This window comes from Dromiciops gliroides, chromosome 2 (assembly GCF_019393635.1).
Source record: "Dromiciops gliroides isolate mDroGli1 chromosome 2, mDroGli1.pri, whole genome shotgun sequence".
Taxonomy (NCBI): Eukaryota; Metazoa; Chordata; class Mammalia; order Microbiotheria; family Microbiotheriidae; genus Dromiciops; species Dromiciops gliroides.
The window spans coordinates 232,527,088-232,554,755 of record NC_057862.1 but is presented as its reverse complement, the minus strand read 5'-3'; the positions used below and the strand labels follow the sequence as shown (position 1 = coordinate 232,554,755).

Genomic DNA, 27,668 nt, shown 5'->3' with positions numbered 1-27,668 from the left:
GTTTAGGACCCTGCTGGTGCTGAGGACCAATTTAATTTGCGTGAAATTAGCAAAGAGGAAAGGGAGAGAGTTGGGGATGGCGGGATGGGGGAGGGTTTTGACTGAAGGCCATGCCAGGGGACAGTTCTGTTGTAACACTGGGTATCTCTGGTAGAAAGTCGTCTGGTAAGGAGACTAGGAAAAGGATGATGATTCCTACTCACATGGCAAAGCCACCCCGAAGCAGAGAGAGATGTTCCACTTTTATCCCTCAGACACGTATATTTTTGGACATGGCCGATGTGGAAATTTGTTTTGCTTGACTTTGCTTATTAGATATGAGGATTTTTTTTTCTCTCTCAAAACATTTTTTGGAAAAAATTGGGATATTAAGTTGGGGGGATGGAGATAAAGGCTACCAATAGGGTTATAAAAATGGGGGGGGAGAAAATTAAGAAAAGCGGGTCATGGAAGCATTTTTTAAAATGCACAGAAGAGAACAGAAGGAAGGTCAGTAGGAAACAGAGATAAAGCTGGACAGCTTTGAAAATAACAGATTGAATTTGTTCCATACTTGTAGGTGGAACCAAGCTAAATGTGGTACAGCTGTATAGCTGTATGAATGATCTTTTTCTGTTGTGCATTGTATATAGAAAGGTTCCACTTCGTTGGTGTTTAAGTTCAAAATAATTTTTTAAAAAATTTGTCTCTCAGCATGGGACTCCCAAATAAGTGACAACATTCCAGGAGGAAGCTTTGTGTTTCTGAATCTAATTCTTCTCAGGATCATGGATCATCTGATCCTGCGCACTTATTAATTATAAATTACTTAGAATAAGTAATTGAGAGAGGGCAGCTAGTTGGCGCAGTGGCTAAAGCACTGGCCCTGGATTCGGGAGGACCTGAGTTCAAATCTGGCCTCAGACACGACACTTATTAGCTGTGTGACCCTGGGCAAGTCACTTAACCCTCATTGCCCCCCAAAACCAAAACAAAACAAAACAAAACAAACAAACAAAAAAAAAGAATAAGTAGTTGAAGCCAGGGAAGTTAAATGATTTTTCCTAAAATCATACAGGTGATAAGTGGGCAGGGTTGGGATTCAAATCCAGGCCTTCTGATTCTAAATCGGACACTCTTTACCCTGTAGCATACTATTTCTCTGACCTTGACTCAGATGCTTAACTCCTTATATCTTCCACTTATTAAAAGGCTCATTCAAGGATCATGGGATCATTGATTTCAAACTAGAATAGACCTTAGAGATCACCTAGTTCAATCCCCTCATTTTACAGATGAGTAAACTGAGGCTGTGTGCTGAGACCTTTCTCATTACCACACAGGGACTGAATGAGGATGTAATTAAAAAGAGATGTATACCAATACATTGAATACCGTTGAAAAGATAGACTACATATATGCTTGATATGTGTTCTTACTATGACAAGGACACTCCATCCCCACTCTGATCATTTTCTCCGGCTGTCCCCCATGCCTGGAATGCTCTCCCTCCTTACACTGCCTCCTGAACAGGGGATGCTCCGGAAGTTAGATCAGAGCAGCTGAAAAGACATAAAGTCTCTGTCCATTTAAGGTGCAAGAGTGATGGTATTCATCTCTTTCTAACAGCTCTTTAAAAGCTTGGCAATTTTTATGGGAAACAGCTCGGCAGATGGATTCCTAAGGGGTTCCCTGAAGTAGAAACAGCTGAGAGCAATTGATGTAATTATAGCCCCCCCGGCCTTCCTCCTCATTTTGCCAATGAAATGTCTACTGAAAAAGGTCTGTGTGTGTGTGTGTGTGTGTGTGTGTGTGGGGATTATTTGAAGATACATAGGGAGGGGTCCTTGTACCCATTTTGTGGATGGGGAAAACTAAGGAGGAAAGAATTAAAGAGATTTACCTAAGAGGAACTAGGGCTCGATTTAGGATTGGTATTGGGAGCTCCTGGGTCTCTTTTCCTTTGTTTTCTGTGTTTCCTAGCTTGCTGCTTCCCTTGGTGGTCTTGATCTTGTTTTTAAGAAGCTCCTGAGAACAAAAATAGACTATCCTTTGGGGGGGTGGGGGGTAGTTACAAATTAATCCAAGCAGTTATGGAATAATTAAAGACTTTCAGTCAATTCTAGTTTTGAGAAAAATCTAAAAATAACTCCTTGATTTAAATATTATTTACTAAATTAATTCTTTACTCAGCCTTTTTATAGACTCCTGTTTTTCCCCCTACTGCTACAGAATAACGCTATTGTGTAATTACTTAGAAATTACTTACATGAGTGGCACATTCTTTTTACTAAGAAAAATTTAAAGAATTGGCACTTCCATGGAGCCTTCACTGCTGTGCTGAGTTAACAGTGTTGGTTGGTCAGATGCTCATATGTCTCCCAACAGAACTCAGACATCTTCTCTGAATGGTTATTATCTTGGCCTATGGATTCCTTGTAAGATCTTGAGGCAGAAGGACCTTGAGAAGTCACCTCTTGCCTTTCCCTATCTTTGTAGAGGTGCACTACCTAGTTGTTTTCTCGAATCATTCACTGGATGAGGTGACTTGTAGACCATCTTGCGCCATGCTAATGGTTTTTATTCAGCTGTGTTCTGAAGCATGCATAGCAGTTATTGGGAACAGGAAAAAAAAAGTATCCAGTCTTATTACCTAACATTTTGAATCCTTGATGCATCAAGAGCTGACCTATGAAAAGTCAGGAGGGTTTTCAAATTAATATTGGCAGGAGAATGTTCTGCTTTGGCAGCGTGCGTATTTATCTTTGTGGGTCTAGAACCCACTTAGTAAGGTCTTAGTAAGCAGACCCCTCAAAGAGAATGAGTCTCTTATTCATCCAGAGCACCCAAGAGAGTTATTTCACATTGAGGTGTCTCTAGTAGATAAAAGTCTATTTCTAGGGAGAAATGAGGTGATTGTAAATTACTCTCAACCTGATTTTGCTTCCCCAAGTATTGTTAGGTCAAATTTGCTTCAAGTTAATATCAGTGGCAGTAGTGGAAAGAGCACTAGATAAGCAATAAGGAAATACTGAGTTCTGATCCAGATTCTCCCATTAACCAGCTATGTGACCTTGGACAAGTCATTTCAAAAGATTATTGAATTTAGAGCTGGAGGAGACAGACCTCAGAGAGCATCTAATCATAGAATCCCAGAATCTGAGTTTGAAGAGACCCTTCAGAGATCAGTTAGTCCAAACTGTACTTGACCAAGATTCCCTGTCATCACGTTACTGAAAATCATCCAGCTCTGCCTGAACACCTGCAATCAAAGATGACTGCTTACTTCCCAAGGCCTCCCATTCTGTTTCTGGACAGTTCAAATCATTGGGAAGTTTTTCCTTCTGTATAAACTCCCCCAACTCCCACATACTGCTCCTAATTCTGTTCTCTGAAGTCACGCAGAACAAATCTAATCCCCCTTTCACTTAAAAGCTTTTCAAATATTTGGAAGATAGCTAGCCTATATCCTCTAGGTCTTCTCTTCTTCAGGTTAAATATCCCCAATTTTCTTCAAACAATCTTCATGGCAAAGTCATCTATGTGAAGCAGCAAGGCATCCTGAGGGAGAGACAGGATGCCACGTGGACCCGGTGAGTCAAACCACTGCTTCCAACTTGACTACTACCTCCCCTCAGACTTCAGAGGGGAAATTCCAGGACATTGAGCCCAAGAACTCTGGGAATAACTTCTTGTTGTTGATGATGACGATGTGTTTTCTGTCATATCTGATTCTTTGTGACCTCATTTGGGATTTTCTTGGCAAAGATACTGGAGTGGTTTGTCATTTCCTTATCCAGCTCATTTTCAGAGGAAAACTGAGGCAAACAGGGTTCAGTGACTTGCCCACGGTCACCCAGCTAGTAAGTGTCTAAGTCCAGATTTGAACTCAAGAAGATGAATCTTCTTGATTCCAAACCTGACACTTTAACCACTGTATTAGCTAACTGCCCATATACAATGGTTTTTTTTTTTTTTTTTTGGCCAAGCAATGTGGGTTAAGTGACTTACGCAGGTTCACACAGCTAGTTTAAGTGTCAAGTCTCTGAGGCCGAATTTGAATTCAGGTCCTCCTGAATCCAGGGCCAGTGCTTTATACACTGAGCCATCTAGCTGCCCCCTACAATGACTTTTATTGCTATCATTTTTCCAGTCACGTTTGACTCTTCGTGACCCCATTTCGCGTTTTTTTTGGCAAAGATCCTAGAGTAGTTTGCATCTCCTTCTCCCGCTCATTTTACAGAAGAGGAAAATGAAGCAAAGAGGGTTTGGCAACTATATCTACATATGCTGCAGTCCTAGCTTCTTCAGTCACCATAGCTTCTGAAGACCCAGAAACAAAGTTTTTCCTCCCAAAGTCCTTGGCTCCACCTCAGAGATGTGCCTTCCTGTTTTTCTTTGAGAGATCTTCAACTTTAGTTCTTTGGAGACTGTAACATTCCATGAATGGCAGCCATACAACATTACCCAAAGAATATTTGTGGTTTTTTTGTTTTTGTTTTTAATTTTGTGGGGCAATGGGGGTTAAGTGACTTGCCCAAGGTCACACAGCTAGTAAGTGTCAAGTGTCTGAGGCCGGATCTGAACTCAAGTACTCCTGAATCCAGGGCCGGTGCTTTATCCACTGCACCATCTAGCTGCCCCAAGAATATTTGTGTTTTAAAAAAAAAAAAAGACCCAAGCCTTTCTGAAGTTGACAGGAAAAAAAAGGAAAAATTACAAATGCTGGAGAGACTGTAGGAAAACAGGTACATTTATGCCTGGCTGGTGGAGCTCCAAACTGGTCCATCCATTCTGGAGAGCTATTTAGAACTATAACCAAAAAGTGATTAAGTGGTTCATACCCTTTGACTCATCAATACCACTACAAGGTCTATACCCCAAAGAGATGGAAAAAAAAAAGGAGGAAAGGACCTAGTTGTACAAAAATACTTACAGCAGAATTTGCAGTAGCAAAGAATTAGAGAATGAGGGAGTGCCTATCGATTGGGAAACAGATGGACAAGTTATGGTATATGAATTGATGAAATAACCGTAGTGCTGTAGGAAATGATGAAAGAAATGGTCTCATAGACACCTGGGAAGACTTGTATGAAGTGGTTCAGGATGAAGTGAGCAGAACCAAGAGAACAATTGATGCAATAATGACAATACTGTAAAGACAAACAACTTTGACAGACTTAGGAACTTTGATTGACAAAATGACCAACCATAATTCCAAAGGTCTCAGGATGAAACATGCTCTCCACCTCCTGAGGGGTTATAGACAGTGCAGATTGGAACACACACACACACACACACACACACACACACACACACACACATGCACGCGTGCATGCTATTTGGACATGACCAATGAGGGAATTTGTTTTTTCTTACTATACATGTAATGGAGGCTTTGTTTTTCTTGTTTTCTCATTTAGGGGGAGGTATGTGAGAAGGGGCAGGAAGGGAGGGAGGGAGCAAGGGAGGGAGGGGGAGAGAGAGAGAGAGAGAGAGAGAGAGAGAGAGAGAGAGAGAGAGAGAGAGAGAGAGAGAGAGAGGGGAGAGGAGGAGAAGAGAGGAGAGGAGAGGGAGAGGATGGATTTCTATCCATTTGAGAAATAAATTTTTTTTAAAGACAGGCCTTTATTTCAAGAAGAAGCTTAGGGCTATCTAAAGAACTATGCAGTTTCCCAAAGGCATTCTGGCCTTCTCTCCTTTTGTTTAGTACATTATCCCTTTGTAGTGTCTGCTCAAGAGATGCGTACTGATAGACAAGCCCTATCGCTTGTCCTTCCAGCTGTGGATCATCATGTGGACAAAAGGCATTCTTTATATACTTGGTTTTTCCTATGGGGATAACTAGATTGGACTCTTTTGAATCCTTTTGAGTGATTATGGATCTAATTAAGAAGCCCTGTAATGTTTCTGGGGCTTGTGGGTAGTGGCAACTATCTTAGAACAGCCTATAAAATGAAGGGTATTAGACTCCAGTGACCTTTCCAAATCAGCAAAGGGGAGTCAGAGTCCTGTTAGAGTTTGTGGAGTGTGGAGAGTGTATATGATGTGTGAGTTGTTGTTACCTTGATTGAACATCAACAAATCTCATTCTGTTTTCACTAGTAGTTGCTGGAGCCATGCGCTCTCCATGGTTTGCTTCTAGATATACAGTTACAGGCCAATTCTCCCAGCCCTGAGGATGCCTCCAAAGTTCAGAGCCCAGTAAGGTAAAATGAGATGATTCCAAATCACCCCAACCACCCCTTTTTGTCATACCACAAAATGAGCTCTGTTTTCTTACCTTCTCTGTGGAAACCTAGCAGGTGGGGATCAACAAGATGGTACCTGTAGAACTCCATAATAGTAACTCCTTGTGTATTTCTCATACTTTAAATGCTATGGGATTTACAATGCATTTCCCCCACAACAATTCTGTGAGGTAGATAGTGCAAATATTATGATCCGTATTTTATGTGTAGCTAAATCGATTCATAGGTAGCTAGAGCATTTATTAAGCCTCTGTTGTTTGTCAGGCTCTGTGCCAAAAGCTGGGGGTACCAACACAAGCAAACAAGGCAGTTCTTGCCTCAAGGAGTTTACGTCCTGATGGGAGAAAACAAATACATCAAGGGGATCTGGAAAGTAGGGGGAGAGGACAAGGTGAAGAAAGAGGAGAAGGCCAAAGAGTGAGTTGAGCAGGAAGTGAAGTGAGCGTGGCTAGAGTCCTTCAGGAAATGTTCCGGGCTAGGAAGTCACCTATTAGGAAAGCAGGCCTAGAAATTCCCCAAGGTGGAAGGCACCTGGTAAACAGGTAAAGTCTGGAGAGGGATAGGGAAGCCTGTGCAATTGTTGGGCCATTGGCTGTCTCCTATACTCCCCCCCCCCCCCCGCCCAGGCCAATGAGGGTTAAGTGACTTGCCCAGGGTCACACAGCTAGTAAGTGTCAAGTGTCTGAGGCCAGATTTGAACTCAGGTCCTCCTAAATCCAGAGCTGGCTCTTTATCCACTGAGCCACCTAGCTGCCCCGCTGTCTCCTATACTTTTAATGGGTCAGGGGTCAGGTTTCCTAAGGAAGAAATGTATATTTAATCAGTATTTCATCCAGAGAAATTTGCTACAAGCTAGAGGTCAAGCTAGAAACTGTGGCAGCAGGAGGCAGTGTGGCACAGGAAGAGGAGTCCAGGGACTTTTGATAAGTCACTAACCTCTCTGTGCCTCAGTTTCCTCATATGTCAGAAGGACATAATAGCACCTGCCCAACCTATTTTACACAGTGGTTGTGAGGGGTGAATGAGATAATAGAGTGAAGGCACTTTGAAAAACTTAAAAACAAAACAAATAAAAGATATAGTTCAATTACTCATTACATTTCTGACACATTGCAATTTAAGCCACAGTTATAAAGAGCAGGCTACACGGTTAGCATCAGCTTAATAAGCAAAAATAAATGCATGGAAGAACAACCTAGAGAAACACAGAGGGCTTCACACAGATTTTCCCAGGGGGAGAAGATTTGGGTAGAGACAGATGATATTTCACATCCTCACAATGGCAGCCACATATTCACACATTCAGCAAAATTACACACACATGTCGGTGTGTACGTGCATACACACACACAGATGAGGAAACTGAAGCTAATATATATATGTGTGTATGTATACACATATGAGTATATATGTGTGTATAGACTGTATATGTGTATAGGCTACACATGAGGCAATATATGTGTAGGTATATGAGGTTATATATATTCATGCATATGCATACAGGCTGTATGTATATAAAGTCTACATATGAGGCTGTGTGTGTATATATATATATATACATATGTGTATACATCCATATCCACGTGTGTGTCCACTGTATATATACACATATGCATGCATACAGATAGGTAGATAACCTCAGTTTCATCATCTGTAAAATTGAATATAATAATAGCACCTACCTCCCAGGGTGGTTGTGAGGATCAAATGGCATCTTGTAAATGCTATATAAATGCTAACAATTATTATTGTTGTTGTTGTTGTTATCATCATCATTATTATTATCCTTCCCTTCTCCTCACCAAGAATCTCTCAGCCCTCTTCTCCAGCCCATTACACTCAGAAGTTTCTTCACAGACCTTATACCTTCTGCTGGTGGTGGAGGCCACTCTCAGAGAAGGATGGTCACAGCAAGCGCCTCCCTTGTATCAAAAAGACCCTTCCCCCTTCCTCAGTTCCTGTCCTTCCCCTTCCACTGTCTCCTAGCCGTGTGACTTTGGAAAAGCCCTATAACCTCTCTGAACCTCTTGAGGTCTTCTCATCTATAAAATAAGTCTGGTAATTCCTGCCTGTTATCCTACAGGATCATGAGACCTAAATGAGATGATGATAATGATAACTAACATTTGTGCAGCAGTTACTGTGTGCCAGCCAGACACTGTACTGTTATCTCATTTGATCCTCACAACAACACTGCTGAGGCAGGTGACAGGACCTAAAATAGGGACGTGCTCTACACTGGTAAGATGTAATAGAGTAACAACGGAGTAATGATAGCTGTTCACTTATTTCCCCGAGTTATTGGTCAAATCCAGTGAGATAATGGATTTTAATAGGTCTGACTGCAATAGCGGGCAGGGTTTTTCTCTGTCTTTACCTGGACACTCTTTGGTTGCTGTAGTTATTATTAGAACTCAGGCATGACACATGTATAATGCATATCTGATTGCTTACCACCTCAGGGAGAGGAGGGAGGAAAGGAGGGATAAAAATTGGAACTCAAAACTATAAATAAAAATGTTTATTATTAAAAAAACAAAACAACAACAACAACAAAAGAACTCAACAGATTCAGTGAGATTCAACAAATATTTGTCAAAAGCCTACTACGAACAAGGCACCAAAGACCAAAAAAAAAAAAAAAGCAGTCCCTGCCCTCAGGGAACTTTCATTCTGCTAGAGATATAACTGGGGGGTGGCTAGGTGGTGCAGTGGATAAAGCATCGGCCCTGGATTCAGGAGTACCTGAGTTCAAATCCGGCCTCAGACACTTGACGCTTACTATCTGTGTGACCCTGGGCAAGTCACTTAACCCCTATTGCCCCACAAAAAAAGAAAAAAGAAAAAAAAAGAGATATAACTGGTAAACAGATAAGTAAATAAAAGATTATTTGAGGAAGGAGAGTGCACTCACCTCTGGGGAATTAGGGAAAATTTGTCTTAGGAGGTGAGCTGAGACTTGTAGGAAGCTAGAAACCCTAACTGCCAGGCCTCCCCATTTTATTGCGATGCTATAGCAGGATATGGTCAAATGTTTGAATCTCTAGGACCTCTCTGTAGGATTTGAGGAATATTGTCTATTTCCTTTTTCCCAAGGGGATTCTCTGGTTTCTCCTATTACTTTCTCTTGTGTTTTGATCTTCCCTTCAACCAATTCCTGGTTTCTCTACTTCTTCCTGGGGTGTGTGTGTGTGTGTGTGTGTGTGTGTGTGTGTGTTTAAATCAGTAAGGCATCCAGTCAATTCCAGAGAAGGGAGTAAAGGGGGTGAAGTGTCAGATACAGAGACTGCTTTATAGAAGCATCTGTTTGTTCTGGGAGACGCATGGACAGACCTACCCTGGGCCTAGAGTTGGCTTTATTCTGGGGGAGTGTTTCCTTGCTCCAGAAAGGCTTTTAGCTTTAATAAAAAGGGAGCAGAGATAAGAAGGCTGCCACTGGGAGTGGGGAAGGCAGCAATGACAGAATGATTTAAATGGCCTCTCCAGTGTCATTTCATCTGTGCAGACATCATAAATCAGATTAGCATTGGACTCAGGAAGGGAGGGCATGGGAGAGAGGTGCACGAAGGGAAGGAGCAGCACTGTGCTCTGCTCGTCCCTTAGAATCTGGTGTGGATGCTTTTATGGTGAGAACCCCCTGGGGGATTAAGCCCTGGCCTGGCCTGCTGAACAACTAGACAGGTATTCCCTGGTGGACCTGAGGACTACGTTTGTACCTTTCTGTCAGCCCAAGAGGCCTTTTGTCTCCCACCTCCTATTTCTGATACCCCCAGCTAGGCTCTTTGGAGAGTGACATTTCTGCCACTCCTTTGGTCCTGAGAGCCCCAGGTCTCACCTTTACACAGCATCCATATTTTTGTGCAGCCCTGGGCTTCTCTTCTGTGCAAAGACTTAGGACTAAATTCCCATCTCATCAGTTTAAGAGGAAGTGGAGAGGAAATATGGATGTAGAAACATAAGTCTTGAAATGAGGAAGAAAAGGAACTGGAATGATTTCCCTACTACCACCACACCCCCAATTCCCACTGTGCCTTCCAGCTTGCTTGAAAATTGAGGAAGGAGAGGGATGGAGGAGAGAGGGAGAAGAGAGAGGAAGAAGGGAAAGGAGAGAAAAAAGGACCCTGGCCAAGTCACAACACTGTTTGCCTCAGTTTCCCTATCTATAAAGAAGGAAAGGCAAACCACTCCAATGTTTCTGCCAAGAAAACCCCAAATAGGGGCAGCTAGGTGGCACAGTGGATAAAGCACCGGCCTTGGATTCAGGAGGAGCTGAGTTCAAATTCGTATTCAACACTTAACACTTACTAGCTGTGTGACCCTGGGCAAGTCACTTAACCCTCATTGCCCCACCAAAAAAAAAGAAAAAGAAAAAGAAAGAAAGAAAAGAAAAGAAAACCCCAAATGGGGTCACAAAGAGTTGGACAAGACTGAAAAAATAACTTAACAACTTACTCTAGAGGGCAATTTTTGTCACTGGAAGAAGAATTTGAATGTTGCTTCTTTCCCCCTCCCCTCTACACACACCTTCAACTCAAGGACTGTAGGCTCACCAGCCATCAGCTCCACTATGAGACCTATTTCTTTCTGCCCCACATCTTCTAGTCCCCTTGTCCTCTCCTTCCAATAATGATAGTGTCTTGCATATAGTAGGTGCTTAATAAATGCTTATTAACTGACTGGATTGGATGGAACAAAATGGAAAGCCCAGTGTGGAAGTCTTCCAGTCCCAGCCCAATGGGAACTCCATTCCTAACCTTTTCCTTTTTCAGATCTCCCAACAATTGGGAAAGATGTACAGTGAGATGATCTTTGTCAATGGCTTTGTTCACTGTGACCCACACCCAGGCAACGTGCTGGTGAGGAAGTGTCCAGGAACGGGGAAGGTGGAGATTGTTTTGTTGGACCATGGACTGTACCAGGTGAGTGAGAACACTCCTCCCCACCCCCCACCCCTCCATCTGCCCTCAGAGCCAGGGTTCGGATTGTTTCTCTGTCTTCTAAATTCTACAAACATGTAGAGATTCACGTAGCTGGTGAATGAGGAAAGGTTTCACTGAGAAGGTAGCATCTGAGATGAGCCTTGAAGGGTTTCAACAGGTAGAGATGAGAAAAGCATGTATTCCCAGCATGAAAGATGACCTGTGTGAGTGCATGGTGACAAGAGTGGACTAAGTTTCAAGAATGGATGAGAGGAGATGAGCAGAACCAGCAGAACCAGGAGAACATTGTGCACAGTATCACCAACATTGTATGTTGATCAACTGTGATAGACTAGATTCTTCTCACCAATCCAGTGGTACAAGAAAGTTCCAAAGGACTTATGATGGAAAAGGCTCTCCAAATCCAGAAAAAATAAAAAGGAACTGTGGAATATGGACACTGATTGGACCATACTATTTCTTTTGTTTTTGGTGCTGTTGTTTTTCTTTTTTGAGGTTTTTCCTTTTTGCTCTGATTCTTCTTGTATAACATGACTAATGCAGAAATATGTTTTATATATATATATATATATATATGTATATATAACCTATATCAGATTACCTGCTGTCTAGGGGAGGGGGAAGGGAGGGGAGGGAGGGAGAAAAATTGGAAATTGGAAATCTTATCTAAACAAATGTTGAAAACTAAAAAAAAAAAAAAAAAAGAATGGATGAGAGGGGCAGCTAGGTGGCACAGTGGATAGAACACCAGCCTTGAAGTCAGGTGGACCTGAGTTCAAATCCAGCCTCAGACACTTATTAGCTGTGTGACCCTGGGCAAGTCACTTAACTCCTACTGCTTCACAAAAGAAAAAAAAATGGATGAGGGTTCAGCTTGACTGGAATTTGGACTGCATGAAAGGAATGGCATGAAATAAATGCTTGAAAGGGAGGTTACAGTGAGATTTTGATGTATCTTTAAAGCCAGGTTTAAGGGATTTTTAATTTATCCTATGAACAATAGGGAGCCAATGAAGGGTTTTGAGCCAAGGAGTGATATATGTATGTTCTGCCCTTATGTGAAGCACACAAGGCTTCCAGGAGCCAGCCAGTGGTAAGAACTGGTGCTCCGTTAAGTGCCTAATGCCATGAGGCCAAATACCCTAGTCAGCAGCTCCTACCTTAGACTTCTAACTCCATTCTGAAGTTTAGCAGAATTCCTAAGAGTCTAGATAATGGCTGGGAGGGGCAGCTAGGTGGTGCAGTGGATAAAGCACTGGCCCTGGATTCAGGGGGACCTGAGTTCAAATCTAGCCTCAGACACTTGACACTTCCTAGCTGTGTGACCCTGAGCAAGTCACTTAACCCCTATTGCCCTGCAAAAAATAAAAATAAAAATAATTTTTGGCAGCTAGGTAATGCAGTGGATAGAGCACTGGCCCTGGAGTCAGTAGGACCTGAGTTCAAATCTGTCCTCAGACACTTAACACTTACTAGCTGTATGACTCTGGGCAAGTCACTTAACCCCAATTGCCTCACAAAAAAAAAAAAAAAGAACAAATGATAATAGCTGGGAAACCAGAGATTTTCCACCATTCATTTGAGAGTAAAATGAGGTATTAGTGAGAGAAGCACTGAATTCGGAGTCATAAGACATAGATAGGTTCAAATTCTGCTGCTTATTAGATGTGTAATCCTGGGTAAGTCACTTGTCTCTCTGGGCCTCCCCTTCCTTATCTACACAATGAGAAGGTTGGCCTAGATGATCTGTCTCTAGGAGACAGGACATGATCACCTAGGATCATTTAGCTTGAAATCCCACCATCTCTTTCACCTTCTGTCTGGCCATTGACATGTGTATCTAGAGGTGAGGAAAGCATTGGGAGGAAGCATGCCTCTCATCTTCTAGCAAATCTCTGTTGCTTCCATCCCTGACTGCAGATCCTGACGGACGAGTTTCGCCTAGATTACTGTCACCTCTGGCAGGCCCTGATCAAGGCGGATATGAAGCGTGTGAAGAAATACAGCCAACGGCTGGGGGCGGGGGATCTCTACCCACTGTTTGCCTGTATGCTGACAGCCCGGTCCTGGGACTCGGTCAACAAAGGCATTGGCCAGGCACCAGTCACTGCCAATGAGGTAGGTCCTTGCCCCTCCTCCAGCTGTGGAGAGAACCAGCTATCCCTATAGCCAGTTCTCAGGGGAATCGATGGAAGGCCCCCTAGTGAGGTAGCCAGAGCAGCAGGAGGACGCTGTGATTTCTTGGTGTTTCCTACAAAAGGGACAAGGAACCATGCTGAAGGCTAATAAAGTAGAGGGAAAGGGGGCAGCTAGATGGTGCAGTGGTAAAGCACTGGCCCTGGATTCAGGAGTACCTGAGTTCAAATCCGGCCTCAGACATTTGACACTTACTAGCTGTGTGACCCTGGGCAAGTCACTTAACCCTCATTGCCCTGCAAAAAAAAAAAAAAAAAAAAAAAGTAGAGGGAAAACTTCAGGCCTAGGTATACTGTTACGTTTCTCTTGGCTTTTCTCCTGCCTGCTGGACTTACCTTTTCCTTTGCTCGATCATCATTCATACCCCACCCCACTGAATTGTGGGTATACTCCATAGTTCTGTCCTGGACCTTTCTCTCTCTCTGAACTCTCTCAATGACCTCATCAACTTAGTTATCATTTCTGCACAGATGACTCCCAGATCTAATTAAGTAGCTAAATCCTGCCTCAGGCACTTAGCTGTGTGACTCTGGGCAAATCATTTAACCTCTCAACCTCAGTTTCCTCATCTTTAAACTGGAAATAATAATGGCATCTATTCATATGGTCGCGATAAGAAAGCTAGGTGGCAAAGCTAGACCTGGAGCCAGGAAAACCTGAGTTCAAATCTTGCCTCAGATAATAGTTGTATGTCCCTGGACAAATCACTTAATCTTTGTCTGCCTCAGTTTTCTCATCTATCAAACGGTGTGTAATAATAATAACTACCTCTCAGGGTTGTTGGGAGAATCAAATGAGATGATATTTGTAAAGAAGTGCTTTGCAAAAACTTGAAAGTGCTATAGAAATGCTAGCTATTATTTAGATGACATGCAAAAGCACAAATGACATGTAAAAAGAGAGGACGCAGGGGCAGCTACGTGGCGCAGCGGATAGAGCACCAGCCCTGGAGTCAGGAGTACCTGTGTTCAAATCTGGCCTCAGACACTTAACACTTACTAGCTGTGTCACCCTGGGCAAGTCACATAACCCCAGTTACCTCACTTAAAAAAATAAATAAATAGAGAGAGAGAGAGAGAGAGAGAGAGAGAGAGAGAGGACGTAAAGTTCTTTGCAAACTTCAAAGCACTATATAGTTAGCTATTGTTTATTATTATTATTATTATTATTATTACTGTTGTTTTATCTATATAGAGAGACTGGTCCTCAGTCACCAACAGTCACCATTAGACATTTTGAACTGGATGTCCCATAGGCATCTCAAACTAAACATGTTCATTATCTTTTTCCCAAAGCCTCCTCCTCTTCCGAGCTTCCCTATTTCTGTTGAGGTCACCATTGTCCTTCCAGTCATCCAGATTTATAACTAGAAGTCATCCATGACTGCTTGCTCTCCCTCACCCCACATTCTGATCAGTTGTCAAGCCCTGTCAGCCTTTTCTCCACAGTAGCTCTTGCACCCAATCCTCTTTCTTTGCTCACATGACCTCCCACCCTAGTTCAGTCCCTCATCCCATTGTAACGATTGGAATGACACCACCTGCTGGAGAGCTACTGTAGGAAAGCTCCACCATGAGGAGAAGGCGCCTGAGGGCAAGCCAGGTGGCTTTTCTTTGGCATCAGGAAGTGACATTTCTGTGTGGGAGGAAGAAGGGGAGAGGCTGGCTCCCTCGATTTCTTTCCTCAGGACTCTGGTGGAGAGTGGAGCTAGAAATGCACCCTCCCTTTAATAGATAGATGAATCTAGGCCATTCTCTCTTTACCAAATTCTTATTCTCCTTAAAAAATGCTTAAAAGTCTAACTCTTGCTAAAGCTTATAATTTATTGGTGACTATTCATTAGATATTTTAGACAGACTAGCTAGAATTTTAGCCCATTACACCATCTTGCTTGGACAATCCTAATCTACTCTTAAGTGGTCCTACTGCTTCAAGTTTCTACTCTCTCTGATCCATCCCTACCCTGCTACCAACATGATTTTCCTTTTAAAGCACAGGACTGACGAGGAGCAAAATGATATGTAAAATCCTTTCCAATGTTGAGTTCATATGATCCCATGACTTTTGTTCCTGTCTCTCTATAGTGGCTTATACTTAAATGGCAGTAGTCTTAAACACCAGGTCCCTCAGAAGTAGGAGAGGCAACATACCCCAGCGTAAAGGGCCACACCCTCTGCAGTTTAGAGCTCTCTAGGACTTGGCCTAAGCAAAGCTTGCTCATCCTCTGAAGCTAACTTCCTGTGTCATCTTGGGTGGTGGAGTACTATAGAGCTCTGGGTTCATATTCTGGGTGACCTTGGGCAAATCACTTAATCGCTTTCCTCTTCTGTGAAAGCATGTACATATCTCTCTAAGCTTTGCAGAGTACTTTATGAATATTATCTCAACTGATCCTCATGACAACCTTGAGAGGCAGATGCTACTATTATCCCCATTTCTAGATGAGGAAACTGGGCAGACAGTGGTTAAGTGATGGCTACTTGAGAAGGTTGGACTAGTGACCTCTGAGATCCATATTATATTGTATTATAATATTATATCACATCATATTTTTATCATATGTTATTATATGACATTACATTATAGCTGTATAGTAATATTAATATTATATAATTGTTATACATAATTGTGCCTAATATAATTATATTATCTATAATATTCCAATTACTATTTAGAATGATTTCTATTATATTATAGCTCTAGAGCTATGATCCTATAGGAGCTTCTCTGGGTCTCAGTTTCCTCATGTGTAAAATGAGTGGATTGGGGGCAGCTAGGTGGCGCAGTGGATAAAGCACCGGTCCTGGATTCAGGAGGACCTGAGTTCAAATCCAGCCTCAGACACTTGACACTTACTATCTGTGTGACCCTGGGCAAGTCACTTAACCCTCATTGCCTCACGAAAGAAAGAAAGAGAGGGAGGGAGGGAGGGAGGGAGGGAGGGAGGAAGGAAGGAAGGAAGGAAGGAAGGAAGGAAGGAAGGAAGGAAGGAAGGAAGGAAGGAAGGAAGGAAGGAAGGAAGGAAGGAAGGAAGGAAGGAAGAAAGAAAAAGGAAGGAAGGAAGAAAGAAAAAGGAAGGAAGGAAGGAAGGAAGGAAGGAAGGAAGGAAGGAAGGAAGGAAGGAAGGAAGGAAGGAAGGAAGAAAGGAAGAAAGAGAGAAAGGAAGAAAGAGAGAAAGGAAGAAAGAGAGAAAGAGACGGACGTACTTGAGCTGAGTCTCAAAGGAAGCCGTGGAAAAAGCCAGGAGACCAGTGAGGAGGAAGAATGTTCTCAGCACTGGGGACAGTCAGTGCAAATCCCTGCAGTCTTGAAATGGATTGTCCTGTGTGAGAGATAGCAAGAAAGTCCTATATGCCTTTTAAGGTACCTTCCCGGTTTAAGTCTATGATGGTGGGGTGGATGGGGGTGATTTGGGCATCTGATCTGTCTCTGGTTTGTTATGGTTGGCATATCCTGGCACAAAGGTGGTGGTGTGACTAGTTTGGGATAAGAGAGTAGCAGCACATGGGGGAGGAAGAGAGACAGGAGAGAGAGAGAGAGAGAGAGAGACAGAGAGAGAGAGACAGAGAGAGACAGAGAGAGACAGAGAGAGACAGAGAAGGAGAGGATGGAGGAGAGAGAAAAGGAGAGAGGGGGGAAGAGAGAAAAAAGAGATGGAGAAAAAGGAGAGGGAGAGGAGAGAGAAGAAGGGAGAGAGAAAAAGGGATGGAGAAAGAGGGAGGAGAGAGAAAGGAAAAAAGAGGAGAGAGAGAGAGAGAGAGAGAGAAAGAAAGAAAGAAAGAAAGAAAGAAAGAAAGAAAGAAAGAAAGAAAGAAAGAAAGAAAGAAAGAAAGAAAGAAAGAAAGAAAGAGAAATGAAGGAAGGAACAAAGAAAGAAAGAAAGAGAGAGAGAGAAAAAGAGAGAAAGGAAGGAAGGAAGGAAGAGCAAGCAAGCAGGCACGCTCTTTTTGGTGTCTGGCTTTGTGCTGAGATGTTCCAGTCTGATAGCAGCTGCCTGGAGGAGATTTCAAATCATGGAGCCGCTCAGGCATTAACAGCACGCACATGTTTCTTAAAGGGCCAATGACTGTTATCCAGTTTAAGAAGCATGGCCTGAGAAGTAGGGGTGGGGTAGAAGCCTTCTGAATAAATATTGTTCATTTTAGGCACTCATTAGATATTGGTTGATTGAATGAATAAATAAACAAAATCACTACTAAATAGATTAATGCTCTGCCTTTTTTGTGTGATTTACACGTTGTGATCCTCTCAAAATGCATGGGACAGTGTTAGCCCCATTCCCTCATTTTAATCAAGCAATAAATAATAATTTTTTTAAAAATCCTGATGCAGGTAGGTGGGTAACAGCATTGGACCTGGAGTCTGGAAGACCTGAGTTCAAATCCTGACTTAGACATTTACCAGTTATATAATACATTGGGCAAGTCATTTAACTTATGTCTGCTTCAGTTTCCTCATCTGAATTATCTGGGGATAATAATAGCTCCTAGCTCCCAAGGTCGCTGTGAGGATCAAATGAAATAATACTTGTAAAGTGCTTGGCAAGGCTTCTCTTGCTGTATAAATGCTAGCTGTTGTTGCTGTTGTTAAGCACCTACTATATCTATCCGATGTAGTAGTCCTACAGACGGGGAAACAGAGGCAAAGAAAAGTTACATGATTTCCCCAGCATCACATGGTTATGACTCTTTACAAGAAGGCTGAGAAGAGATCTTGCTTACCCCATTTAGTATGGTCCAGAAGCTCGATGCTGTGCTTCCCCCACCCCCAAACCTCCCTTATTCCTAGCCTCCATCTTTCTTTTAAAGGCACCATTATTCTTGCAGTCTGACAGCTTCATAAACTCAGCATTATCCTAGACTCTTCACTATCCCTCACCTCACCCACTCACCCCTTTTCCAATCAGTTGCCAAATCTTGCTCTTTCTACCTCCATGAATATCTCTGATATTGGACCACACTTCTCTCTCTAGTCATTCAGCTACCACCTTAGTTCAGTCTCTCATCATCTCTCACTTAGGTTATTAAAACAGCCTCCTAATTAGTCTCCTTGCCTCACTTCTCTCCCCATTCCAGTCCATCTTCCACACTGCTGCCAAAATGTTTTTCCTTAAGTGCGCCTCTATCTCTGATTCCCCTATTCAGTCAGCTCAGTGACTCCCTGTTACCTCTGGGATCAAATATAAAGTCTTCTCTTTAGCTTTTAATGCCTTTCACAACCTGGCCCTAAACTATCTTCCAACCTCATTGAAAGTGACTTTCCTTCCTGTACTCTTGGAGCCCACCTGACCTTCTTTGTCCCTCACAAAATCTCCCTCTGTGCCGAAGCCTGGAATTCCCTCCCTCCCTAACTCCACATTCTAGAGTCTCTCTTCCTTCAAGACACAGCTGAAGTATGGCCTTGTACCTGAAACCTTTCCTGATCTCCCCAAAATGCCAGTGCCTTCCTTCCCTCCCAAACTCCCTTGTAGTTCATATTCCATATTTACATAATCTTCAAGAACAACAAGCACCTTACAGTTAACACCTTTGTGTTACTTCTCTTTAAATTGATAGTTCTATTTGTACTTGTTTTGTGTCCCCTCCATTGAATTGTAAGCTACTTGTCAGTAGGTGTGGTTTCATTCTTTGTATGTGTATCCCCAACTATGTGACTGACACACAGTAAGCACTTAAGAAATGTTTGTTGATTGATTAAAGTGGGACTTTGGGGCAATGTGAAGGCTGAAGCTCTTTCAGGTTATCTAGCTCAGTTTGCTTTCTCCGAGTATGTAAGGATGTCAGACATCTGGTCCAAGCCCCTGGCATAGGACTTCAGTCATCAAGGGCTCCCGGTCTGGTAGTACTAAGCCTGTTCTGTGAACAGGTCACTCCTAGGGAAACTTATTCTAGCATCTAGGAACTCTGGCTAAACAATGAAGACTCATATCCCTAATTGTTCCCTAATTGCTGGACTTTTAGAAAATAGGCTCATAGACTTAGAATTGGAAGGGATCCAACCCCCTCGTTTTCCAGGCAAGGGAAACTTGAGACCTGTAGAGGTTCCATGACTTGCCCAAGGTCACATAGGCTGTAAATGACAGAGGCAGGATTCAAACCCAGGTCCTTTGACTCCAAAGACAACACTCTGCACTGTGCCACACAAGACATAGTTGGGGCCTCTTGCTTGACCAATCACAATTTTTATTATTAAAGCTTATATTTGAAAAAAAAAGCTTATATTTGTATAACATATTAAGGTTTGGAAATTGCTTTAACAACATTGATAATAATAATACCATGCCTAGAATACTGTAAAGTTTGCAAATATTATGTCATATTTTTTCCTCAAAACAACCCTGGGAGGGATTGCTTTTATTATTTACATTCAACAGATGAGGAAACTGAGGCAGCTAGATTTTTTTTTAAGTGAGGCAATTGGGGTTAAGTGACTTGTCCAGGGTCACACAGCTAGTAAGTGTTAAGTGTCTGAGGCTGGATTTGAACTCAGGTACTCCTGACTCCAGGGCCGGTGCTCTATCCACTGTGCCACCTAGCTGCCCCAAGCTAGATTTTTTTAAGTGGAAAGAGCACTGGATCTGGAGACAGGAAGGACCTCAGTTCAAATCCAGCTCCAGACACTTATGAGCTGTGTGACCCTGGGCAAGTCACTTAACTGCTGTTTACCTCAGTTTCCTCACCTATGGAATGGGAACAATGATAGCACCTACCTCCCAGGATTGCTTTAAGTATCAAATAAGATAATATTTGTAAAGAGCTTGGCACAGTGCCTGGCACAATGTAAGCACCATATAAACAGTTATTCCCTCCATTCCCCCAGGATAACACAGCTAGTAAGGGTCCGAGGCTGAATTTGAATTCGGGTCTTCCTGTCTTCAGATCCAGTGCTCTCTCCACTTCAAAGTCTAGCTGATTCACAAGTCACTTGAGCTCTGTATGCCTGTTTCCTCATCTGTCCTATGTGCAGTAGGTAATATACATATCCCTGTGAAGGAGGTAAAATAATTATCATCATACCCATTGTGCAGATGAAGAAGATGAGACCCAGAGATTAGTGATTAGCTCCAGGTCGCACAGCTAGTGAGTGACAGAGATGACATTTGCACCATGTATTCTGATTTTCTGTTTTCCTTCCTCAGGACGTGGAGATTCGAAACAATGCTGCTACCTACCTCCCACAAATCAGTCAGCTCCTCAACAAGGTGCCCCGGCAGATGTTACTCATCCTTAAGACTAATGACCTGCTCCGGGGCATCGAGACAGCCCTGTCTACCCGGGCCAGTGCCAGCTCCTTCCTCAACATGTCTCGATGCTGTACCAGAGCCCTTGCTGCGTGAGTCTCTGGGCTCCCAGGGATCCTTCTCCATTCTTATTCAAGATAAGCCTTAGCTACCCATGTCATCTCCAGAGTCTGGGCCACTTCACTAACAAGACTCCCCTTGAGGGTTTTTTTGGGTTTTTTTAGTGAGGCAATTGGGGTTAAGTGACTTGCCCAGGATCACACAGCTAGTAAGTGTTAAGTGTTTGAGGCCGGATTTGAACTCAGGTACTCCTGACTCCAGGGCCGGTGCTCTATCCACTGCGCCACCTAGCTGCCCCACCTCAAGGGTTTTAATACTACATTGGGCAGAGAGGGTTTTCTTTTTTTTTTTTAACACATCTCACTTTTTCTTTGTTCTCAACTTCCAAAACTCAGAAAGAAGGGCAGGGAAGAGGGGAATCAGAGAATTTCAGACTTGGAATTAACCTCAGTGCCATGTAGATTCAGTAAGTGATCATTCAGAGGGATGGAAAACCCCATCTCCCTTTCCACTCTGGGATAGCTCTCATTGTTAAACATTTTATTCCCTCTTACATCTAGCCTAAAAGTGAATTTCTACTCATTGCTCCTAGTTCTGTCCTTCAGGACCAAGAGAAACAAGATGAATCCTTTTCAAGTCAAGTAGACAAGTATTTATTAAGCACCTACTATGCCCCAGGAACTGTGCCAAGTGCTGGGGAAACAGTCCTTGCTCCCTCTGGAGGAACTCACAGGCTAATGGGGGAGATGACATGAAAAAACTATATGCAAATGAGATATACAGGAATAAATTGGAGATAGTCTTTGAGGGAAAGCATTAGCATGAAGGGGGATTGGGAAAGACTTTTTCCAGAAGGTGGAATTTTAGCTAGGACCTAAAACAAACCATGAAACTAGGAGATGGAGTTGAGGAAGGAGAGAATTCTAGGCATGGGGGACAGGCAGTGACAATTCCTGGAGTCAGGACATGGAATATCACGTGGCAAAGATACCACTGTCACTGAATGCCATGGAAGAGTATAAGGGTATAAAAAAGCTGGAAAGGTAGGAAGGGGCAAGTTTATGTAGGGCTTTAATAGCCAAACAGAGAATATAATATTTGATCCTGGAGGTAATGGGATATATTGAATTGGTGGGGGGGGGGTGGGGGGGGTGGCGAGGCCAAGGGTCAGGGTCAGGCCTGTGCTTTAGGAAGTTCAGTTTGACAACTGAATAGAGGACAGACAAGTGGGGAGAAATGAGGCTGGGTGGCTCACCAGAAAGCTGTTTCCAGAGTTCAGACATGAGGTATTGAGGCCAAGAAAGGGACGTATACGAAAGATGTTACAAAGGTAGAAGCAAAAGGACTTGCAACTGCTTGGATGTAGAAAGTGAGAGAGAGTGTGAAGTCTGGGTGACTGGGGAAATGCTGGTAGCCTTGACAGGAGGTCATGAAGGTCATGAAGACCAGAGGGTGTGAGGGTGTGAAGGCCATTGGAAAACTTGTAAATAGCACAGATGTGTGTATGGGGGTGGGGCACAGAGGTGGGGAATAAGAGACTTTATTATTCTGTGATCACTTTGATCCTTAAAGTTAAAACTCCCCCTAATATGAGTATTACCTGAGCGGGGCATTATGATCCTGACTTTTTGGTTGGTCAGTCAGTCAATAAACATTTTTTTTTTGGTGAGGCAATTAGGGTTAAGTGACTTGCTCAGGGTCACACAGCCAGTAAGTGTTAAGTGTCTGAGGTCAGATTTGAACTCAGGTCCTCCTGAATCCAGGGCCGGTGCTCTATCCACTGTGCCCCCTAGCTACCCCTAGTCAATAAACATTTACTAAGCATCTAGTGTATGCCATGTACTGTGCTAAGCACTGAGAATACCAAAGAAAAGCAAAGACACAGGCTCAGCTCACAAAGAATTTATATTCTTTTTTTTAAACTTTATTATTTTTATATTCTTTTCCTTTCCTTTCCACTTGTACAAAAAAAAAAGACGCTCTCATGACAGATATGCATAGTTAAAGCAAATTCTTGTAGTGATCGTATCTAAAAATGCATGCCTTAATTTTCATTTTTGAGTCTATCCCCTCTGTGTCAACAGGTGGTTAACATGAAGGAGCCCACATTCTAATGGGAGAGAGATTGTAGATTATTGTAGGATGGAAAAACCTTCTATGAACAGAGCTGGCACAGTGGATAGAGCTCTAGACTTGGAATCAAGAAGGCCTGAATTCAAAGCCTTCCTCAGATACTGGCTTGGTCAAGTCGCTTATCTTCTCTGTATCTCAGCTTCCTCATCTGCCTCCAAGATCCCTCCCGGCTCTAAATTTGTGATCTCATAAATTTGAACTCATCAGAATTCTTGGGGTTTCAGACCCATTGTCTTCTAGATTCCTAGAAAGGCAAGATAGGAGGAAACTCCTAACAATTACAGCTGTCCAGAAATGCATTGGGCTACCTCATAAGGTAGTGAGTTCCCAGTCACTGGAAATATTCAAGTGGAAGCTGATGATCATTTGCTGTGAAGCATATAGATGGGATTTATGCATTAGGTAGAGGTTAGACTAGGAGATCTCTGAGGAAGGCCCCTTCTACTTCTGAAGATTCTTTGAAAGGGAGAATGGTCTTGTACTGTTGGATGGCAAAAGAAGGGGGGAATCTAGTTCTTTAATTTTTAAAAACTAGGTTAGACTAGTTAGTTAGACTAGTTAGTTTTTCTTTTCTTCTTCTGGGTTTTTTTTTTGTTTGTTTTTTGCGGGATAATGAGGATTAAGTGACTTGCCCAGGGTCACATAGCTAGTAAGTATCAAGTGTCTAAGGCTGGATTTGAACTCAGGTCCTCCTGAATCCAAGGCCAGTGCTTTATCCACTGTGCCACCTAGTAGCCCAGACTAGTTAGGAACTAACTAGTCTAACCTAGTTTTTTAAAAATCAGTTTTTTAACTAACTAATTTAGATTAAATGAGATTAAAATAGGGGATCTCAGAGGAAGGTACCCTTCTAGTTCCAAAGCTTTTTGAAAGGGAGAATGTTCTAATTGTGTATAGATATAGAGATGGAGATGGAGATATAAATATGTAAATGTAGATATAGATGCAGATATGTGTGTATACTTGCCATCTTGGGGAAAAAATTTAGAACTCAAAATCTTACAAAAATGAAAGCTGAAAACAATCTTGATGTGTGATTAGAAAATAAAATAAAACTACAAAAAAGAAAAGTAAAAAAAGAAAGGAAGAATGTTCTTATACTGCTGGGTAACAAAAGAAAGGGGGCTCTAGGACCTTTACTTTTTTAAAACTAGGTTAGATTACTTAAACTAGTTAATTATTTTTTTAATGTGGGGCAATGGAGATTAAGTGACTTGCCCAGGGTCACACAGCTGGTAAGTGTCAAGAGTCTGAGGCCGGATTTGAACTCAGGTCCTCTTGAATCCAGGGCTGGTGCTTTATCTACTGTACCACCTGGCTGCCCCCTAAACTAGTTCATTTTTAACCCAGGTCAGACTAAATGAATCTCTGAGGAAGGTCAAAATTCTTTGAAAGGGAGAATGTTTGTATACTGCTGCAGGGTGACAAAAGGAAGAGGGATCTAGAACCTTTAATTTTTTTAAACATTAAAACCCTGATAGATCATAAGGATAAATCCCTAGCTGAGAAATATCCCCTGGACAAGACTAAGACTCGTATTTATCCAGAGTGAGGAACAGAGAGTTCAGCCAATTTAACTGAGAATGGCCACAAGTTAAATACCAGATTTCAAAGAACTAAGATCCAGCAAAATAACCCTTTGAATACAAATTCATGTGAATTACCTTTGAATGATCTGAAAATCTCACCCCTATTCAAAGCATCAATCCCCTCCACCTGCCCCTGGCAAGTGATCATTAGCCTCAACTTGAAGACCTCCAGTGACAGGGAACTCACTACCTCCTGAAGCAGTCCAGTTCATGTTTGGATAGCTATAATTGTTAGGAGGTTCTTCCTTAAAATAAACCAAAATGCCTTTCTAGGAATCCAGAAGACAATGGATCTGAAACCCCCAATTCCCTTGAAGTACCTCAAGGATATCCTAAACAAACCTAAGTTATAATCTCCTGTGGATATGACAGGTGGGACAGCTAGGGATCAATGTGTATTGATCCTATTGATGGCTGAATTTGTGGGAATCTTTGTGTAAGTGAGTTTATTATATTTATTAAAGGTCACAGGGGAGTACTTCTGCCTTGCCGGAAAGTTATACCCGAGGGGAAAAAAAAATAGAGTTGCTCCAGCAGCCTAGTTTGAAAAGACCATCATGATACTGAATGTCCACTAGACACTGATAATTGGGAAGCTAAATCGTGGCAGGCAGCTTGACAGTGGCCAACGAGGCCGTCTTCCATTTGTCTTACCCTCTACTTTCTTCTCTTCCCCTAGGCACAAGAAGAAGAAGACTTGCTCCTTACTCAAGAGGACCCAGATATCTCTTGAGGAGTCATTCAGCCTGTGGCAGATCAACCTGCATGAACTCTTCCTGCGTGTGCGGGGGTCCTGGCTTGGAAACTTGGTCTTTGCCCTTCTCTGCTGGCTGTCTCCTACTCCACACTGAGGGGCAGACTGAGGGGCAACCTTACCCTACAGTGATGTTGGATTGAGTAGGCAGGAAGGGGACTCTACTCTGATTCTGCTCTCCAATGATGTGGGAGAGGGATCCCCAGGATCATTATCTTCTCTGTGGTTGTACTCCAGGATACATTCGCCTACCCCTCTATCAGCCTTGTCGCCATGTATGTAACACTGGTCACAGAATCCACCAGCTATCTCCTAAAATGGTGGAATACCTCTCCCAACCCCTTCATCTTGACTCTCGGGGCAAGGAAAGGAAAATGTGGGTAGGGAAAAAACACCAGCAGTTTAACTTCCCTCTCCTCAAAAGCAGGGTACTGTTGAATTGAGTACCACAGCTCCCCACAATCCACTGCCTTTCCCCAAAAATGGAACCTCAGGGGTAGAATTCCACTAGCCTCTTATATGGCAAACTATATAACTCAGCCCCTGGTGTCCTCACTGCTGGATGGATGTTTCTCCCATCACTGAAGCACAGTTTGACTCCACAAAGGGGATCAGGATGGATGAGCCAGAGCTTTTTAACCTATGGTGCCCCCTTGTCTCAGAATGGTGACGGAAAGAAAGAAGACATTTCTCTCCTCCCAACATTCCATACCATAAGGTGTAGGAAATTAGGACGAGGGATTCTCCAAGTTAAGAAGACACTCCATTTGTACTGTAAGCCCTGTCTAGGTAACCTCTGTTGTTTCCTATCACAGTAAATGTGTCAATAAAAACTCCAGTGTTATACAACTTCCTGATGTATCTTCTTTTGATGCCCTCTCTAATTAGATATTACGTTGTTCGGTTATTTCAATCGTGTCTGACTCTGTGACCCCATTTTAGGGTTTTCTTGGCAAAGATACTCGAGTTGTTTGCCATTTTCTCCTTTGGATCATTTTTACAGATGAGAAACTGAGGCAAACAGGGTTAAGTGACTTGCCTGGGGTCACACAACTAGGAAGTGTTTGAGACCAGATTTGAACTCAGGAAGATGAGTCTTCCTAACTCTAGGCCTATCACTCTATCTACTGTGCCACCTAACTGCCTGTTAACTAGATACCATCATGTATGTTAATAACCCTTGGCAAGAATTCTACTAGTTACCCATACCAGTGCCTTTTTTAGGGTGGCTGAGATGAATCACAGCATCATAACTTTAGACGTGGAAGCAATCTTGGAGGTTAGGGATTCCAACTGCCTCATTTTAACTTATGAGGAAAATGAGCTTTCAGGTAGGTTAAGACTCGCACCTAGTAAGCATTTAATAAATGCTTGTCAACTGGTTGATTATTTGCCCAGGGCTATACAGCTAATAAATGTCTGATGTGGGATTTGAACCCAGATTTTCCTGATTTCTAATCCAGCACTATTTACTAGAGCCTACTGCCTTTCGGTGGTTTAGGCCAAGCCTGGTCTTAGTTAATGGAACTTGTGTTGTGAATGGATCATTGTAGGGGGGCATCTAGGTGGTGCAGTGGATAAAGCTCCAGGCCTTGGATTCAAGAGGACCTGAGTTCAAATCTGACCTTAGACACTTGAAACTTACTAGCTGTGTGACCCTGGACAAGTCACTTAACCCTCATTGCCCTGCAAAAAAACTAAAGAATGGGTCATTGTTATTGATTGAACACAGACTGCCGTTTGCTATTTTTCACTTTATTTCTTTCATTTTTTTCTTTGAGTTTTCTGATACAAAAGGACCAATATGGTAATGTTTTATATAATTGCACATGTATAACTGGTATGGGTAACTAGTAGAATTCTTGCCAAGGGTTATTAACATACACAATGGTATCTAGTTAACAGGCAGCTAGGTGGTACAACCTATATCTGCTTACTACTTCAGAAAGGAGGGGAGAGGAGGGAGGGGAAATGGATAAAATTTGGAACTCAAAACTTTAAATAAAAATGTTTTTTCCCCCCAAAAAAGAAAAAAAGGATCATTGTCAGAATTTGAACCAGGGTCTTCTGACTCCAAATCTGGCATTCTTTCTACAATACCACATTGGAGTAAGAAGAAAAACAGGGATAAGAAAAAACAAAAACAAGAACTTAATTCAAAAGATAAAATGGGTAGTTCCAGAAATAAGACCTATGACCTTGATACAAAGTACAGATTAACAACGATAGGCCATTGCATGAGAAACAATCCTAATAGATTTTAGATCTGCTTTCTAGAGGCAGCTAGGTGACACAGTGAATAGAGTGCTGGCCCTGGAGTCAGGAAGAAGTAAGCTCAAATGGAAAAATAGGGACACAAATGTATTGTTGGTAGAGTTGTGAACTGATTCTACCATTCTGGAAAATAATTTGGAATTATTCCCAAAGGATTTAGACTCCACCTCTTAGATGAAAGGAACTTTATCATCTAATCCATTTAGTCTAGTGACATTTGAGTTGAGGTTTGGAGGAACTTGATAGACCAAA

General features: G+C 42.5%; 1 protein-coding gene across 3 annotated transcripts in view; it reads left to right on the top strand.

The window, feature by feature from the left end:
- The window catches only part of ADCK1 (aarF domain containing kinase 1), a 162,057-nt gene extending 136,082 nt beyond the window's left edge, over positions 1 to 25,975 (top strand). For all 3 annotated transcript variants that reach the window (XM_043980712.1, XM_043980711.1, XM_043980713.1), the window contains 4 exons: positions 11,000 to 11,149; positions 13,091 to 13,288; positions 20,505 to 20,698; positions 25,068 to 25,975. In XM_043980712.1, the coding sequence (XP_043836647.1) occupies positions 11,000 to 11,149; positions 13,091 to 13,288; positions 20,505 to 20,698; positions 25,068 to 25,239 (714 nt within the window). In that variant the 3' untranslated portion in view covers positions 25,240 to 25,975. The remainder of the gene's footprint in view (positions 1 to 10,999; positions 11,150 to 13,090; positions 13,289 to 20,504; positions 20,699 to 25,067) is intronic.
- Positions 25,976 to 27,668: the final 1,693 nt, after the last annotated feature.